At 34.0% G+C, this 19,295-nt stretch overlaps 1 protein-coding gene across 7 annotated transcripts in view; it reads right to left on the bottom strand.

Annotated features, from left to right (window-relative positions):
* The window catches only part of SLIT2 (slit guidance ligand 2), a 255,689-nt gene that overhangs the window by 68,340 nt on the left and 168,054 nt on the right, over nucleotides 1-19,295 (bottom strand). For 6 of the 7 annotated variants that reach the window (XM_068680008.1, XM_068680003.1, XM_068680007.1 and 3 more), the window contains 6 exons: nucleotides 7,325-7,396; nucleotides 6,551-6,622; nucleotides 5,941-6,012; nucleotides 3,966-4,109; nucleotides 3,674-3,837; nucleotides 2,896-2,919 (listed from right to left, as the gene is read on the bottom strand). In XM_068680008.1, coding sequence (XP_068536109.1) covers nucleotides 2,896-2,919; nucleotides 3,674-3,837; nucleotides 3,966-4,109; nucleotides 5,941-6,012; nucleotides 6,551-6,622; nucleotides 7,325-7,396 — 548 coding nt within the window. The remainder of the gene's footprint in view (nucleotides 1-2,895; nucleotides 2,920-3,673; nucleotides 3,838-3,965; nucleotides 4,110-5,940; nucleotides 6,013-6,550; nucleotides 6,623-7,324; nucleotides 7,397-19,295) is intronic. The other variant, XM_068680004.1, reaches the window with a different exon arrangement.

Genomic DNA, 19,295 nt, shown 5'->3' with positions numbered 1-19,295 from the left:
ACCTCACAACCACATGGTTAGATCAAGCACAACAGAAAATCTCGCTACATTATCATAACTGCATCCATTAGGCCAAGGATAAGAGCAAGGGAAAAGAGGAAGGAGTAGGTATAAGTTATAGAAGCATTTGAAGTTTAATACTTGCTTACATGACATGGCATTCTTTTCACTGAATGTCCAGTGCCACAGTAACAGTATTACTGTCACAGATTAAATTAATGTACAATTTAAAAAAAAAAAAAGAAAAAAAAAAAAAAAGGAAAAAGAACCACATTGAAAGTTTCCTCCACCATTTCCCAGTCAGTCAAAGAAAACATCCTAAACAGATCAGGAGAAAACATCCAGTAAGGAACTGAGGGTAGGTGACAAAGAAAACAAAGAGAAGCTGAAAGGACCTGTGGGTTCTTCCTGGACAAAGGTGAAAAGACTAGTAGAAGGTGCATCAGGGCTGGGAGGTACATTGTGATTTAGCTCAGACACTGAACTCTACTTACAGCCAAAATGGTGAACTCCTGCAAAAGTAAAGATAGCCAAGAAGGAAAGAAAGACAGAGTAATCCCAATTAAGACAAAAACATGAACTAAGCTCTCATGTTCCCTACTTAACTTTAGTTTGATTAGGGGATGTTGCTAAGGGGTACCATCTTCAGCAGAGAGAAAAAATAATTAATTTTAAGTGGCATTAAAAAATGAAGAAAAGATTGGGGTTAATTACAAATTTCATATAGGAAAATTATGTCTCCCATGCACATCTCTTCATTATTTAAAATCTGTTTGTTAGAAGCTGTTCTGCTTCTTTGAATGTATATGCACACTATGCCACTTAAAATACTTAATAAACCAAAGAAACATGGGAGAAACAGATAGCTCAAGGGAAGAAAAAGCAGTCGTCATTTATTATTATGATTAGTATTTGCAAATATCTAAGTAACACATACAATATAGCTAGCTGGAATATTTCTATGAGCTAGCAGATAAACTACTTTTTTAAATTCATGATTTAATATTTGTTTAACATTTAGTCTTCCAAATTAATATGCTGAAATTCTATAAGGAATTTCTAGTATCTACAGAGCAAGATCTCACTATAACGTATTTAAAAAAATATTTAAAATATATTTGATTTTTTAAAGAAACGTTAATATTTTTACTGTATTTACTGAAGTATAGAGAAGCATTTTTAGCATTTTGTAATGCTGATGAGCAAGGCTACAATTAATTTATTTTTCTTCTGTGTCCAGAATAAATCACTATTAGTAGTTCAAAGTAAAAAACTAAAATATTCAGGGACAAGATCTTCAACAACCGAAAGAATTTCTTGCAGCATCTCCCTGATAACCTGATGGAAAGAGAAAGCATACGAGCTGTATTTCAAGAAGCAGCACTTTCAGAATGATATATATATATATTTTTTTTTAAAGGAAAAGCATTTTTTAAAAGTGTACATAAACAAACCTAAACTGCATGTGTGGCCATATTATAAACAAGCTGTGAAGACATTTGCTGGCAAGAAAACAGTTCTAACTCAGACACAAAAGTTGTGCTGGCAAGGTTGAGTAGAAGTCACTCTGTGGCAGGAATACAGCTGTTGTACTCATTAAGAAATTGAGTGGTAACTACAGGTTTGAGAAACTGTATCCCTCTCTGTTTTATGCTGCTTTAAAGCACATTTTTGCAGCTGCCAATCCTGACAAATTGCTGCCTTCTTTTGTATTTCAGTTTGTCTTTTCTTCATATTCTAACCAACATATTAGTATGAAGGCACGAAGAACTCACATAATTGCTGAAAATTTAAGTAACACATCACACAGCATTAGGAGAAGAGCTGTTAAACATGGCAGTTTAAAAGACAAAGACTAAGACCAATCAATAAATCAGTACTTCAGACACCGCACAATGACAATATACCTGTAGTACTTGAAAGAACAAGTGCACTGGTGTCATAATCAATTATTGTAGATATTTGTCTGGATATTAAACTATGGCAGAAAACCCTGCTTGCAGATCACATACTGTAATTCATCAATAGATTTATTATGCCCTTGTTTATTTTGCCAATAAATTATTTGTAATCTGTTAGAAAAATAATGCGTTTTTTTTTGTTTTTTTTTTTTTTTTTTAATTAAGAAATCAGTGCACACACCTGACAAGCAAGGTAAAATAAATAAAGAAACATATTTCAAAGAGCTAGGGCCAACATCAGTTAATCTTTTGTGAAAATATCATAGGCTTATTGTAGCTTTAATCAGCGTGTAAATTACTGTTTCACCCCAAATCTAAAGTAATATTTTCTTTAATGGAAAACATTTTTGATTAATTGTGACTCATGTGTCACCACAGAATGCCTTTAATGAATATTAGCTTTCCTTTATAAGCATTCCACTGTGATTTCACAAACACAAGGAGAGTGAGCAAGCAGTAGCTGCAGACAGTGTAGAGCATGAAAGCAAGGCAAGAAAACATTAATTTGTAAAATTTATTTTAAGTTGTACTAGCTCTTTGACAGTAGTATGGATTCCTGTGTTTAAAAGCAGCTCAGGAGCTACATTTTAAAAACAGTAGCAGCAGAAAACGCAAGGTACAAGGTAAGTAAAGGTGTGAATTGAAATATGAACTAGCAGGTGCAACCTTCTACATAATTTAAACAAGGGTATAATTTTGGTGAGTTGTGTGCAAATTTGTGAGAGAAACTGTAAATGGAGCTGCATGCTAAGCTCTCATATTCAGAAATCAGAACTACTAGTAATCTACAAATGAAAGCTATGTCTAGCTACAGGTATTTGCTATTGTTAATATACATGCACCAGTTTCCTAAAAACTATAGCAAACTTTGCTTTTGGGAGGAAAGGGAGAGAGTATCTGCAGTTAGTCAATCTTACTGCAGAGCCAAACCTACCTGGAATGAAATACTGTTCTTTAGCTAAATAAAGAGAAAAAAAAAATAGAAGATGCACCTGAATGTCAGCAAGCAAAGAATGAGTTTTATTAGATTAAGTATGGACTACAGTTAACTACAGATAATTAAATGAAAAAATGTGTATTCACAACAAGAGCTGATAAACAACAAAGTGTGAATAGTCATAAATGTATCCGGAACATGGATAACAAACAGTTCTCATCTGGTATTTGCACTTGAGAGTGAATAAATTGTAGAATGTGAAATGCACCTGGAACAGCTGGATACCATATGACAAAAAGTTAAGGATTTAGAGAAATGTAAGTAGGAAATGGAATAAGATTAGAAAAAGAAAACAGTAAATTTCAGTATGAGGTAAGCTCCTTGTATAAAATGAATGTGTCATGTTTCCATATTTAGCTAGAAATTTTTAGATCTTTCACGTACTCCAGAGCCTTGTGGAAATTGTACAAAATGATTTATGTCAGTGATGCTTGTAGCGAATAACTTCAGCATTGCATTCTGAAGTATTATATATTGCATTTCTTTGTTAGATTTAATGCTACTCAGAAATAGTGCCAAATGTGTTAAGTGTAGTAATGTTCCGTGATCCAATAGGCTATGACTTCCATGACTTCCCCCCCCCTTCGGCTGAAGAACTAAAAAAGATTTTGTAACATTTAATAATTCTGTAGAGAGCCAGCTGCCTTCATTAGAACTTCTACAACCACTGGTTTTGCCAATAAAAGAAAAATAGCAGCTGAACTAAGAAAATTACCTGAGCAGCGGAATTTCTTGCTTTTGATCTGTCCAATCCTTTTGTTTGCCAGACGGCGGGGGCTGGTGCAGCGGGCACCACTGGTCTCAATGGGGTTTGTATGAAGATAATCCGCCAGCCACTTCAGATGGCAGTCACAGATAAATGGGTTCTGCGCCAAATGCCTTTCATGAAGAAAAAAATAATAATTTCACACATTATTTCCCTTTAGTCTCAGCAGTTTCTGATATTTTGAGTACACTGTAGAATATGAAGTCATACCAAAGATGACCATAAACAAAAGCATACATACAAGGTCTGAATTGCACGTAGAGGTGAGAAAGTGCCTTTTGCAATGGTCTGAAGCTTGTTGTCATACAAAGAAAGGAGATTCAGGTTGTGCAGATCTTGAAAAGCATCAACTCGCAGGCAATTTATCTTGTTGGCATTTAATAATCTGTTTAAAGAAAGACAATCAAATAAAAGATTTTTTCAGTGTCAATGAAGATTCAACATTTTTCACAGATAATTCTTTGTACTCATTTTATACAGAACAAGAAATGCAGGAACAAATATTGACAATGATATATGGCGGTTCAGTGAATTTAAATATCTTACTTAGGTGCTCTGAAATTATTTTGAAATTTTTGCGCCTTACAGTTGAAATGGGCAGGTATATTCAGCTACAATCACATTCATTGTATGTGCTGGCAGAACTTATGCATGTGGTATTTGTGCAAAGAAACAAGCTCAAAAAATCAAGTATATGCAAGGAAAATTAGTTCCTTTTGCCAAACAAACAAACAAACAAAAAAGGAACTGAACACTGTGTTCATTAGCTGGAAGAGATGTGCAGTGGCACTTTTAATTATATGTTACTAATCAGCATGCTGCCGCATTAACAGAGTTGTAGTAAAACTGGTGGCATGGAATATATCCAAATTTGTCTTGGATCCTTCATCTTCAAAGGGAACCTTTTCTTCCCTGTACACCCCAGACTTCTAAAGCTAAAACAAACAAGTCAATTTAAACCAACTCCTTCATACTTTTGAAAAGAAAATAATTTTGACATTCAATTAGTTGCATTTTTCTAACAAAATATTATTTTTCCCATTTGCATCCAGATGGAATGGTGGATTTGAAAATCAATGCTTTGATAAACAGTTTCATCATGCAAGCAGAAATTTAAAGTATTGTCTATGCAAAATATATCAAGCTATGGACTTTTTCTTAATATAGAATAAACAAAAGTTCAGATATGTCCCTTCCTTTTTTTTTCTTTCTTTTTTTTTTTTTTAAATTTGAAATATGTTTTTGTAACTAAATTCTCTTTAAAGGCAAACAGAAACACATACCCCCCAACATTTAGTTTCTGACTAAAATAAATGTTAAACCTCTAGGTGGTGCTAAATATTGAATTTCTTTTTTTCTTCCCCCCCCCCATCTTCCCTCCCCCCCCATTCTCAATGAGTTATTAGTAAAAGCCAATCATCAGCTATAAACTCCGGACATTAAATGCTTCTAAACAAATGGGAAGAAGCCATTTACTAAATTCACCAGTCTTCAAATTAACAAGTCAGTGATTCTAGGATAATGTATTCCAAAAGCACTATTTGTTGTCTTATAGCCTATTTCACAAATCTGTGTCACACAATACAACCACCTTTTCTACTTAATCTCGACAATATTTGATAAATTTATCACCATGACATTCCTCTTTACTCCCATATTAAATCCAAATAGAAATGGTTTATAAGATTACACATGGGAGTTTCTGAACTGTTAAAATAAACAGCAGGTAGAGTTCATAGAGTCAAAGAATTGTACACTGAAGAGTCTCAAAAATATTAAAAGTCATCAATGAAACTTACTGTAACTCTGTTCTTACATGGGTACAACTAAAAACAACTACATAGTACTTCCACTACATGTTATCTGTATATAAAGCATCCAAATATTTCTACTGTATCTCACCTACAATGTTATACACACTGTTTAGTATTTACATCACAAGACAGTGTCATTGTCATGTTATACACTTTACCATTATAAATTCCAAAGAAGATAATAGTTTCAATTGTATTTATTTTAGGCTGAGACATTAACTGAAATATCTGTGGATGAATGGCAAGCTGGCCTACCACATCTCACTTAAACATAATTTGTTTTTATTATACTCTGATCTTACGCACAGGATTTCCTGCTAGTACTTTTCCAGGCATTATCTCTTACCAAGTGTGCCCTTCTGGGTTACCCCCAAATAGCGTAAATATTAAATAAATACTCACAGCAATTGCAGAGAAAAGAGTCCTTCAAATAAGCCTTTTGGAAGTTCTGTAATTTTATTGCCATAAAGGACACTGTACAATGAAATAAAAAAAGCAAACAAAGCTGTTATGAAGGTTATATACAATGCAATTTTGAATATAAAAATAATAATAATAATTTTTCAATTTTCGTGAAGGTAATTTAACAGCAGTGACTTAATACTTGCAAGATCCTTGTGCTCCTTTGAGATGGCAGGATCACATGTTTTCCCAAAGACATGCCACACAAAGGATCTCTCAGCAGAACTAGCACCTCACTGTGTGCAGCCTTACCAAGGGATCTCTGTAAGTGGATTGCTGTTTTTAAGAATAAAAACTATCTGGGGGATAAACAAACTCTTTGATTTCCTTCAACTCTGCCATTAACATATTTAAAAGAAAATGTACTTTTTTTAATGTCCAGTTGTGATACAATATTCAATTATCACTCTAAAATTCTGAAACTATTTTTACAGCTTTCAATATTGATTGAATTTATATAAAAATCCTGCAGAGCTACAAATCTCAAATAAATTCACTATAAGAGTATGAGAAATTAGCTTCTGTTTCCACATGTCAAATAGATACCTACAGTGAATTGAGTGAACGTAAGCCCTGGAAAGCATCTGGAGCTGTTTCAGAGATCTGGTTATTGCTCAGGTCACTGAAATAAATGAAAGTTGCTTCAATTAATTCAAGCTATTTTAAAAATAGCAATCATTAAAATAATTCATAATTAGAATTAGCTGCGGAAGAGAGAGAAATTAAAATACTTATGTGAGACATCGCTGAAGAATTTGAATATAAAACCACCAAAATTAATAGTAAACTAAAACAAATGCATGAGTAAAAATAGATTTTTCAAATGCTTGAAAAAAAAAAAAAAGACTGAAAAATGTACTCTTCCTAATTGCTTACGTATCTTTTATAAACATTTTTTGTTTGAAATGATCACAGGACTATACAGTCTCAAAGATATTCCAAAATGACAGTGGAATATATCAAATGATTTTATCTTTTTATGTTGAGTACAGTAACATGTTGCTTTTACGTAAAACCATAATAATTTTAATGTTTGTTTTTTTTTTTAAAAAAAAAAAAGGAAAAAGATGCTATATGGTATAATTAATCACATTGTCATATTTGATAATCTTCCAGCAGTCAAACTTTCTTAAATACTCACACATTGATGGAAGTTCCTCTCTATGATCTTGAACTGATTTTTTATTTATATATATATATATACACACATATATAATGTATTCATGTATACATATCTATATCTAAATCTGTTTAGATACATCTACATACCTATATCTCTATATAAAATAGATAAAATAATAAATCTAAAATATCAGGTACTTACATTCTTCGAAGCTTTTTGTATGGTGAGAAAGCTCCAGGAGGTATGACCTTGATTGAATTTTGTTCTAACCGTCTGCAAAACAATTGCATCAGCATAAAAATACACACACACAAAAATAATAATAATAATAATAATAAAATAATAATAATAATAATAAAAAGAAGCCAAAAGCAACCTAAAGCCATAACAAGCTAGAAAGCACTGTAATAAAAAACACTGATTTTGCTTACATTTTCAGTACAGCTTTTACCTTGAGAAACAAGGTCATTTAATTTTGATTTTAATTAAAAAGAAGTAATAGTTTTTCTCTGTTATTTTAACTTAAAGTTAACTTAACTTTTAACCTAATGTTAGAAATGAAAGCCCAATCTTCATCCTGAATATAAAGGAAGTTAATTTCAGAGCACACAAGTTTTTGTTTGTTGTTGTTTTTTTTTTTTGGTAAAACGTAAGCTAGAAGTGTCATTAAAATATTCAAATTTGAGTTAGTATTATTTGACACCCAATTTATGATCCACATACAGCAATTTTTATAGTAAATTTTATCTAGAAATTTATTTATAAAGAGTTCTCTGAGTTAATCAGTCTAATATGTAAACCACAAAAAAATGATGAAGACTGTTCCTACAGAACAAATAATATATGTTGCTACCTGCAGTAAGGTAAATGCCTTATTTTTCAACGTACACGTATTATTTCTTTACATACAGTATGTAATACCTTTTCTTTCAGCTACAATACTAGAATTGCACAGCTACACTTATAACTTCTTGAAACAATTTTTCTTATCTAAAATGTTAGTTTATCTTGCTGGCTATATTTGCTTTGTATGTATACTGAGTGTGACTGAAACATGACACACTGCAGAGTATGAACTGGCTGATGGAAGCAGTTTTCCAAGATTTTTTGAACATACAGAGCTTTGCTTATGGGAAATCTATGCTGATACAGACCTATGGTGCATTTGCTAACAAGTCAAACAGGCCCAGCAAAAATCATGCTTAAAATAGAAGCTAGTTCACATAATGCAGTATTTCATGCTTATCGCTGAAAACAAAAACAAATAAATAAATAAAACATTATATTATGTACACATAAAAGACTGAAAGTATTCTAAAAAAAAAAAAAGAACATCAGGAAGAGGCAGTATTCAAACATACATATTATGGCTATCTAATAAGCTTGATATTTTCTTCTTTCATGGACAGGTATCAACTTACTGTAATCTATACATATAAGGACAATACCATTCTATTTCACAGAATGAATCATAATTGTAGAAATTACTGCTCTATTTGAAAATATTCAGACATCCATTTAGGGTAAAGGGTTAAGGTTTTTAGTCTAGATGGAGGAATATTATGCTTTTGTGTTTGTTTGTTTTGTTTTGTTTTGTTTTTTTTTTTTTTTTCCCTTTTACTCTAGTCCTATTAATACTCTTCTGTTTCACTTTTCCTCTGATTAAGAGTCATGAATCTGTATGTGCGAATAACTAATAAGCTCACACATGCATTTTGAGTAAGCCTTTACAAGTAACTATTCTTATAACATTTATTTTTATAATGTTCTCTGGATTATAGCTGGACAGAAGATTTTTTGCTGCTGTTATGAGATTTTGTTCAGATGGACATATTCATATATTTAATACTCAAAATCTCTTATGTCTAAATATGCTTTGTTCTTGACTGGCGTATAAAGAAGCCAAGAAAAAAAAGAAAGAAAACCTCTAAAAAAACCCAAACACACAGAAAATCTCACTTCATCAATGCAATTTAAGACAGGGCTCATATTTTTAAAAGTCCTTAACTAGGAAAATATTGTCACCTTGCTACAGTTTTCAGATATATTTTAAACACTGCAGAGAATCCCATGGTACCAAACTGTTAACTTTTTCCATAAACAGGATGTTCTTTCACACGTTTTCCTCACCTTGGCTGAGCCTTTTGGACTTATGAAACACATTTTACATCAGATCAAGAGTACTGATGGGCTATGAGGGGACAAGGTCACTCTTTTCCAGTAGACTTGAGTAGATGTAGAAAGCAAACATCTGAATAAGTAAAAACCTGCTTAAATTGAAGGTCAACACGAGTTACACTAGAGCCAAGTATTTTCTATTCTTATGCTTCATTTTTAGCTGAGTTTCCTCAAGAAAAAAAAAAAAGTACACATGCTTTCTGTCTAGATAGTTTTCTACACAGCTCAGGTCACAGAGAGGTAAAAGCTCCAGATAATAAATTTCTAGACCTTTCCTTAAATTAGCATTGGGAGGGAGCTGAGAAACCAAACTAATCCAGCCATGAAGGGAGTAGCAACTATCCATCCATTCCCATTACACACACTATTTGGCAGCAAAAGATTGCACAACCACCAAGAATAACCTGGCTGGATGTTTGTCAGGTGTGCAGTGTTGAAAATCAGCCAAAGGACCTCTTGCACAGGAAAATGTGTAGGGCATACACAAAGGACTGGAAAAGGGTGGCTAAAAAGGGACAGGAATGGATTAGGCCGTATTACAGAGGAGGACTTGAATTGCTGGAGAGACACTGGGGAATCACGCCTGTGTGTGTATGGCAAAGACAGATACTGCAGTGGCGGTAGTCCCGCATCAGTCTGCCACAAGCCTCATGTATGAATATTATTAGTCCATAATGTACAGACTTATGTGCTAGTGCTGGAGGACTCCTGTCCACTTTCACTTGTGTTTAAACATAAAACACTCTTATTTAAACATGATATAGCATGTAACTTGAGAAAGACAGAGTCTAGTGTTAAGACACAAAGTATTTTCCAGTTTACTCTCTTAACCTAAAAGTACATTCATTCTATAAATGGAAGTAAACTTGCAGGATATATGTATGCCATTTGATATGAGAAGATGGAATAGCAGATTTCATTTATAGCTGCCCAATTTGTCTACAAATCATATGGGTCCAAAACCTGAAGAAGTCCTACTCCAATACATTTCTGAAAGCTAATTTGCTAGCAGTTCTAATAAAGGGAAATATCAATTCACTGGTGGATATATAAAATGAACTCTATGTCAACTTTGCCTAAGATTTCTTTTTAGTGAAAAAGCTACAGTCTAACAGATAGACTGTGTAGTACTAGGATAAATTTACACGCTCTTCTGGATAAATAATTTGTTATAGTAGGAGCATCTAACTATGTCTTTTATTAACTCATGCCAAAGTGTATGCACTGGAAGACATCATATTTTAGAAAATGAGATTAGCATAAGAAAGGAAAAATGAGATTATCTAAATACAGAAGAAAAATCTTTTATACTCTGTTTTGTCTGTAAAGAAAGTAAATCAAATTCACATTTTCAAGCTTTATTATCCTCTAATCTTCTGCTTTATCTTCCTAGAATCAGCTGAATTTCACAGAGTGAAAATTTGCATCCACCATTGCAGAAGAAAATCTAATTAGATATATTCTAGGGTCACAAAGCACAGATAAAATAATATCTAAAGGAAATTTACATTCTACTGATAAAGCCCATAGTAATTAAAAACTCTCCTTTATATTAATTCCTCATATTAAATGAAACATTTTTAATTCTGGAATAGAATGGGTTGTAGTTATCTATTACTGAAAAAATCTGCTATTAAGTGCTCACAAATGACATGGCCCAAAGTACCATTATATTAGAGAAGAACAAAAAGCTAATATCAGTATTTTTCCATGAAACTTGTATTAAATTTTGTGCGTAGCATTGCCTTTCAAAGTCATCCCAAAAGTCATTCTTTTTTATAAATGATCATCCATGTATCATAAACAGTGCCTTGGTGGTTTCTTTTTCAAAAGCCACAGTCAATTTTAGTAGCATATTTAATAAGATAAGATAATGGAGGAAGACAGTTAAGTACATGCTTCATCAAAGCGTGCACTGCCTCATGTATAAGAAGTACTCTGCCCATCACCACTCAAATGCTAATTAATGCTCTTAGTATTGAGTCTCCTGCTCCTTTTAGTGTTTCACTTCAAAGAAGTCTTGCATCAATACATAAGTGTTTCAGTGTCTTTTAACATTGCCAAACTAGTTGAAACCTTTGAAACCTTTTTTGAAGACTATTCCCTAATCTCTCCTATTTAAGAAATGTACTGTGAGTATTTCTTTTTCTAAACCTTTCCCACTGGCTCCTCCCTGCAGACACCATAATGTACAACCACCTACTATTTTAAGAAACAAAGGTGGTTCTGCAGTTGTGATTTCCAACCTAATCAAATCAAATCAAAGTAGGTCCCCAGTGAGTAGACGGATTCTTCCCACCATGTCCCCAGACAGCCTTGCGATACATAAATCCCTTGACACTTTCCAGGAGGATGCTGTTCTCTGCTAGGAGCCTGCAGCACACCATTAGTGATTACTACTTCCGCACTTAGAGACAGACATGTTTATTTATACTGACACTTTCAAAACAGCTTATTTTACCACTGTAAGTAGTCATTTCTATGAAAGACTTCTGCTCATGAAAAGTGGCTGTAGAGAACACCCAGTTCTCTACGAAATTCTTTCTTCCTTTTATTATGCAGGTGGGGTACAATATACTAAGCCTGCTCAGTAGAGAAAGATACACAGTTTACACTGCATAGAGATGTGCTACGCCCATACAAACATCTTCCTTAAGAAAACATTAATTTGAATATGGAACAGCAAATTAACTACATATTTTATTATCAATCAGGACTTATTATCTTGTTTTAAGTAAATTTGGTCATGTTAGTCACTTTAGCATTTAATTGATCTAAACTCTTCATTCCAGCATCTACTCATTTACATAAAGCACGTAGGAAGATTGTCGAGAAACCCCAAAAGAATTTTTTACTACAGAGAAGAAAGTGTAAGCTGTGCAATGAGTCTGATGTATTGCACAGATGCTGATTATACATGGTAATAAAATTGACAGCTCTTCTTTGCATTTTCCCCATCTGCTTTTAAAGTAAATGGCAAAAACAGCTGTCAGAAAACAGAAAATAGATTTCAGCGATGGGATTCAGTGCAGCTTCTGAATCTGAAGAACTGCAATATGCAGCCAACACATCTCTCATCATATTTAACATCTGCCAGGTTTTTGGTTGTTGTTGTTTTTGCTTGTTTGTTTTCTTAAAATAAGGAAGGAGTAATGGTCTCCCTTTGCTAAAGAAATCCTTCAGGCTATCATACTAAGTACCTCTTTTTTTTTTTTTTTTTCTTTCCCCAACAACTGAACCTCCAGAGTGCTTTTATCCAGTAAATGTCTCTTCTGACTTCAGCAGCAAAAGAATTCTGTTGAAATCTGTAATATCATCTACGTCTAACAAAACAAAAGATGTATTTTGCATGACTATATTACTTGCACTTTAAAATTTCAGTCTCTAATTCTGTGTATTAATAAATCTGGTTGACAGTTTCCTAAATATTTGCATATAAAGAATCACTGTCAATGTTGCCCTAAAGCTTGCCAAAACGCGAACATCCAGTCTAATTGTTCTATCAAATATTTCCTCAGGGGACTGACTGCAAATGACAGACATCTCCATAGTCTGCATTACGTCAAAAAAGTAACAAGGATTGCTGTACTAAAGCCATTAAAGAATTCATCACATTTAAAAGCAAGTCCCAAACCTGCATTTGCTAAATTTTTCATCACAGATAAGGCCATCTCATGCTCTGAACCCTACAGCACCATTAATGATGGTAGGCTTTACATTCCTTAATTGTTACAGATTTAGGTTGTAGGCAAAATGCACCAATTCTTAAAGAATTATTTGCTCGGTACTTTAGCATCTGTCAGTGTGCCTCCTGTGCAATTAGCCTGAGTCACCTAGAGTCAAGTTAAAGCCTCTCTAATTAGCCTATTTTTAATGAGAGCTGTTACAATACAAAAACTACTTGAGCTCTTCAGAATAACTGTATTAAGTTGACAAAAATAAATGTAATCTTGCTACACTCTTGGTTCATCATGAGTGATGACACGTCAACCTGCTTGGGAATCCCATTGCTCTGTGTGGCTGACAGTGTGGTAGTAGTTCTCACTACCTGTTAACACTACCTGAGCATGCACCATAAATTTACCACAAAAAATCTAAATATTTTTACTGAGAATACTTTCCACAGATGTTTGCCACTTATGGGACCATGTATTTACTAAAGTTTAAATAATGAAGGCAGCATTTTTTTGAAGGTAAAACACAACATCATAAAATATAAGAAGTTGGTTGGACTTGATGATCTTGAAGGTCTTTTCCAACCAAAATGGTTCTATGATTCTAAGTTGGTATGTTCAGTTTCTTTTACAGTAACTTCATTCACATTACTGCTGAGGAAGAATCATATGTAAAAATAAAATATAAGAGTAACGATGCTTCTGGAGTGTAGCACAGCTGTCAGAAAGCTATGAGGGTTTTTCTGGAAGAGCTAGATAGGCCTTCTCCAGCTTCTCTTCATGCTGTATAAAATATTAATTTATAGCATGCCTGACTTATTTTCTTTCTCTTGGCAGAATTCCCTCAACGTACCCCAGTACCACCAGAACATGCACAAACCTCCCAGAAGTGGAACAATGTGGTGTTCATTCTGGCCAGTACCTACTTCCAAAGTTTCTGGAAACCAGCACTGGGGTTGTTCCTCCATTTTGAAAACAAAACAAAACAAAACAAAACAAAACAAAACAAAAAAAACAAGTTGGCTAAGGCTGAAAGAGATGTTCTTCTATTTCCACCTTCAAGGAAGAATACCCTGCCACTGCACCGGTTCCACCCCAGAGTGCCATACAATTTCAAGATTAAATTCAAGAGTGAATCATAATCTCTTCTGCTAAGTGTGCTGTGTGATACTTTACATAAGGTTTCACACTAAGACCTCCTCCTTTTTCTTTAGAATAAGTTTCCTGTGCAGTTGCTGTGTTCTGTGTCTCTGCATCTTACTGACTGTTGAAATTACCCTTGTCCTGCAATTGTAATTAGTTTTTAAGGTAAGACACAAGAGTTTGAAGAAAGCCAAAGATCTGAACAATGGTAGCATAGAACACATGCTAATAAAGGACAGATTAAATATTCTACCTACAGAAAACACTGTGTCTGACAACTGAAATAAGAAATAAAAAAGAAACAAAACCATAAAGCCCCATGATTTACCAGTAATTGTCAGATTAAGGAGATATTTGAGTAAGAGCATGACAAATCATTTCTCTCGTGTGCTAAGTGGACAGGTTTAGCTGTCAATTTAGCAAAAGCCTAATCTATTAGCTTCAAAAACTTCAATCTCTTTCTGTCAAATGGAATATATTTTAAGTTTTCCCTGAAAAATATTAAGGTATGAATCCCAAACAGTTAACAGTAATTCAGTTAAATCTGTGTTGCAAAATTAAATGCATTAAGGTAATGAAGTCAAGTACCTCACTAGATTCCTTTACATAATTTTAATTTTTCACATTTATTCAAGACATTGCCTTGAAGCGGATGCGTTTTCCACTACTCGCATGCAATTGTTGGTTTATATGTATGTGTTACATAAAAGATGTTAAGATTTTAGCAAATTTCTTCATTTTTGATAAAGCAAACACTATTTGTTTTTATCTATTGCAATGGACATAAACACTAGTTTTACTAACTAAAAAGACCAATGTTTTGATTTAAACTAGAAAGCAGAAACAAATACGGACTTTGAAAAACAGTCATTGCTAAAATGTCTTGTAACTTCTTGCATCCTCCCCTCAGCATTCAGACCCATTCTTTTCAAGACCTTGCATCTTCATGCAGGATCTGGTCTCATTTCTGTCAGGCTACCGTAGATAGCTGAATCACACTCTGAGCTGCTAAAAACAGAGCAAGCTGCTTTGTCTTGGATATTTCTGAGTTTTCTTCTTATGCAAGTCTTTGAACTTTTTCAGTAAATTTGCTTAAGACCAATAGAGACTTTTCTCTGTAAAGGGACATCCTTGCAATTGTCTTTGCATCTCAGTGTAAGAGTCTCCCTGGTCAATAGACATTTACTTAAGGCTGTACTTTGGACTTTCAGGTAAGGATAAATTTTAAGAAACAACAGAAATATTGTAATTGTATAGATGCCGAGCTTAGCTTGGAATAGATTCATTCATACAGCTTCCAGTTCTCAGATAAAATTATGAATTTACACAAAGCACAGGTAGTGTGACCAGGTCACTCTTTACCTTATCTTGGTTAAACTCTGTCAAGTTCAGTTCTGTCAGACCTAATTTCGGAGAGCTTTCCTTTCCCCTCTTTCCTTCTTCTTTTTCCCCACTTCTCCTTTAAGATGAGTGTTTCTGTGAGAACTAATCTCAAGAGATTTTAATCCTGCTTAATATCACAGGGCTCACAAAGATGTAGTTGAGTGCTTGACATAATACACAATCTTTAATCAACAGACTTAAAAAGTATAGGAGATTGAGATGGAAGAAGATGAAAACATGAAGAAAAATAATAGAAACTAGGAAGATAAGATGAGACAAAACTGAGGGGACAAATTAGTAAACTGTCAAGGGAAATATAAATAAACTTATCATGAAACAGCCATAGAGTTTCTAGTTTTGGCATTCAAATGTTAGAAAGCTCCACTGAAAAGAGCAAGCAACTTTATCTTGAAGGCCACAGTAATTAAGAAGTCAGTGACTTTTCTCTACACTGAGTTTACAGAGGTGAATTGTTAAAATTCCTGATTAAAATTCCATATGTTTTTTCATTCTTACATTATATGGTTTAGGGTCTTTTCTGTCCGTTCCAAAGACTCACATTATTTATACAACTGTTGCTTAGTTAACAGTGGCAATCCCCCACTCACCATCCCTTTCAACAAACCTTTCTTTTTGCAATATCACCATTGTAAGGACTCCTATCCTTCTATAATAATAATAATAATAATAATAATAATAATAATAATAATAATAATAATAATAATAATAATAATAATAATAAACAAACAAAACAATTTACTCTGATTAATTAAATGGTTTTCATATTAACAAAAATGAAGAGAAAAATCAACTTAATTCCATGCCTGATTGCTTAAATAGTCATTTATACAAAGCTGTGGTCATCAAAGCAGGTCATTCCTCTCCCCCACTAAATCAACACCCTCAGCAGCACTTATTGCAAATGTATTTATTTTCTTTTATTCATAACACTACTGTAAAGAAAGAGGTTTTAGAACCACTTTGACTGCTAGTTCAAGCCACAGAAGAGAAAAGAAAATCAGAAGAATGTAAGAAGAGCATTTTCACAAGGTAGGGTAGCTCATTAATGGCTTTTTGGCCTCTCTTTTTGAAATAAGAGCCTGTCACTCACTCACACCATTCTGAGAAAACGTATCAGTACATTTAATAAAATTGCTGCTGGGTCACCATTTGTAAGGCTTCTGATAGTCTGTTTGAACATGTGCCAAAAAGTCTCAATTTGAAGGAAACCAGAATTATTTCTGCATACCTTTTAAAGAACTTGCATGTGGAAGGTGGATTCTAAAATGCAACCAAATGAAAAGAGATTAATGGTGCTGAAAAACTAAAATGTGTAAGGAATGCCTGCATAGAGGCTGATAAATGCTATCACTGTTAGGAAAGGTTATACTTTCTAAAACCAATTAAAGTAATAGTTTTGAACCTTAAGAATGACCCGTAATGTCTTTAATATAAGAGCTATATGGCAAAGGAGGAAAGTGCTAGGTATATTAGACCACTTGAATTGGTTGAACTCAACAGACTAAACATGACAATGAAAGAGCTTCCCACACAAATTTCTGTAAGAGGTATAAACAACAAATCTAAACCAAGTCATATTATGACTTATATTGGAGACGGATTCTTTATCAGGGACTGTGGTGATAGGACAAGGAGTAATAGCTTTAAACTAAGAAAGGGTAGATTTAGATTAGACATCAAGAAGAAATTCTTTCCTATGAGGGTGGTGAGGCACTGGCACAGGTTGCCCAGAGAAGCTCTGGATGTCCCATCCCTGAAGGTGTTCAGGGCTGGATGGGATGGGGCTCTGAGCAACCTGGTCTAGTGGGAGGTGTCCCTGCCCATGGCAGGGGTGGGTGGAACTAGGTGACCTTTAAGGTCCCTTCCAACCCAAAGCTGATTCTTTGATGATTCTTTGATGTTTCTAATGGATAAATACTATCTCATGATTTGAGATTGTCCATAAGACAAGACTTAAGCAAGGCGCACTAAATAGCAAAATCTTGAAGACTACTAATATATAATATTTTTTAAGTGAATAGCTACTATATCATGCTTTGCTTAAGTGAAAAAAAGGCTTAAGTATGACGTATTATAAACCAAGTGTTTGAAAACTATTAATATGTAACATCTATTGTCAATGTATTTGGACTCACAACATTTACAGTTACAGGCATTAAAATAGTAGAACTACGGGAAGCATTCCCAAAATGTTTCCTGCAGGTCACTCATAATGTGAAACCTTTAAAGATGGCCTAGAGAGGTTATATTTTATTTCTGTGCTTCCTCTAGAATTAGTGGATACACTAAAACTAAGGGAGTCTTGGTGATCAAGTTATCTTTTACTACATGGAATGTGAAATATTTTTCTCTCAAATAATATAGCATTGATTGGACTCACCATGAGAAGAAAAGCTTAGGTATTCTTATTTTTAGCTGTGTGAGAGTTTATTTAGATAATAAAGTGAAGAATTAATTTTGCAGAATAGGTATAGCTGGTACAGATACAATTGTACTAAGTCAATAAAGATTAAGAATTACATTTACTGAGATACAGAATTCTTAATTTTTCCTCTGAGCTTTATCACACCGAAAGGGAGAAAGAGAGGACCAACAAAGGCTTTATTCTCCTTCCATTTTCACTGGCAGCTACTTGGAGATAAGCAGTCCTGCTTCTGAAGGCATCTTCCCAAGAGGTACCAGGCAGACAATGCATTGGCTGATAACTGACTGCACACAATGGGAATTGCTACTGACTTTTGCAACAGTTGAGAAGCCAGACAGAGTGGTACAACAAAACCCTCTCACCAGCACCCTGATGCTCGCTAGGAAACCCACCTGCACTGGGCTAAAACATTGTTTCTGCAGCTAGCTCTGGCTCCTCCTTCTACCACCATCACAGAACACCTGCTCCCTCCTAAACCACTTCAGCTTCTCTTCCTCAGTGGCTTCAGCTATTACACCAAACTCAGAAACAGGGAGGCTGAAGAGCCATGCAAGCACATCGTCTGCCAACTCTGCTACAGTGCTACAGAGGCAATAGCCATCAGCAAAGAAGACAGCTCCTACTGTCTTAAAATGTCATCCCCAAAAGGCTATCCAGCAGAACTACCAAGACAATACAATGTCATAGTATCAGTATTATGCTCTAACAGAAAGCCTTTTTCATTCTTTTTCCTCAAAGAGCTAACACAGAGCTTTGACATACAAACTTTTATTCAATTCAAACTGCAAATGTTCAACACTTAAGTAATTGAATATTTCATTTAAAGGGTTTTTGGCACATAAATTAACTTGTTACATAAATAATCAACTCCCAGAAAGTTAAAAAAAAAAAAAAAAGTAAATTTGTTGAAATGGAACATACACATTAAAACCTGAAGTTTATTTATGTAAACCAGGAGGACAGAGAACAATAAAATAATTAATACCACTTAGACTTTATGCAGCATTGTCTCACATGGACTGACAATGTAACAAATACGAAGTATTTTGGTGCAGACACACATTTTATGTAAAAGAAGCTTGTGCTGGGCAAAGAGCAAGAAATCAAAGCTTCATAAGGTACTGAGGTCAAGCTTCCCACTGAGAGAACAGATGGAAGAAATGGATGGAGAACACCACAAAACATCAACAAACATGAGTATTTTTTGCGGACAAACTTCACAAAAACAACAAGAAAAAAATAACTGGATTATGGACTTTTTGAAACCATATAAAGATTATATTCTTACTAACCTTCTGTACATGTAAGAACAAAGAAAGAAAAAGCAGAAATGGATGGAAATGTGATA

The sequence above is a fragment of the Anas acuta genome, chromosome 4, assembly GCF_963932015.1.
Source record: "Anas acuta chromosome 4, bAnaAcu1.1, whole genome shotgun sequence".
Taxonomy (NCBI): domain Eukaryota; kingdom Metazoa; phylum Chordata; class Aves; order Anseriformes; family Anatidae; genus Anas; species Anas acuta.
This window is presented reverse-complemented; position numbering and strand designations above follow the sequence as displayed.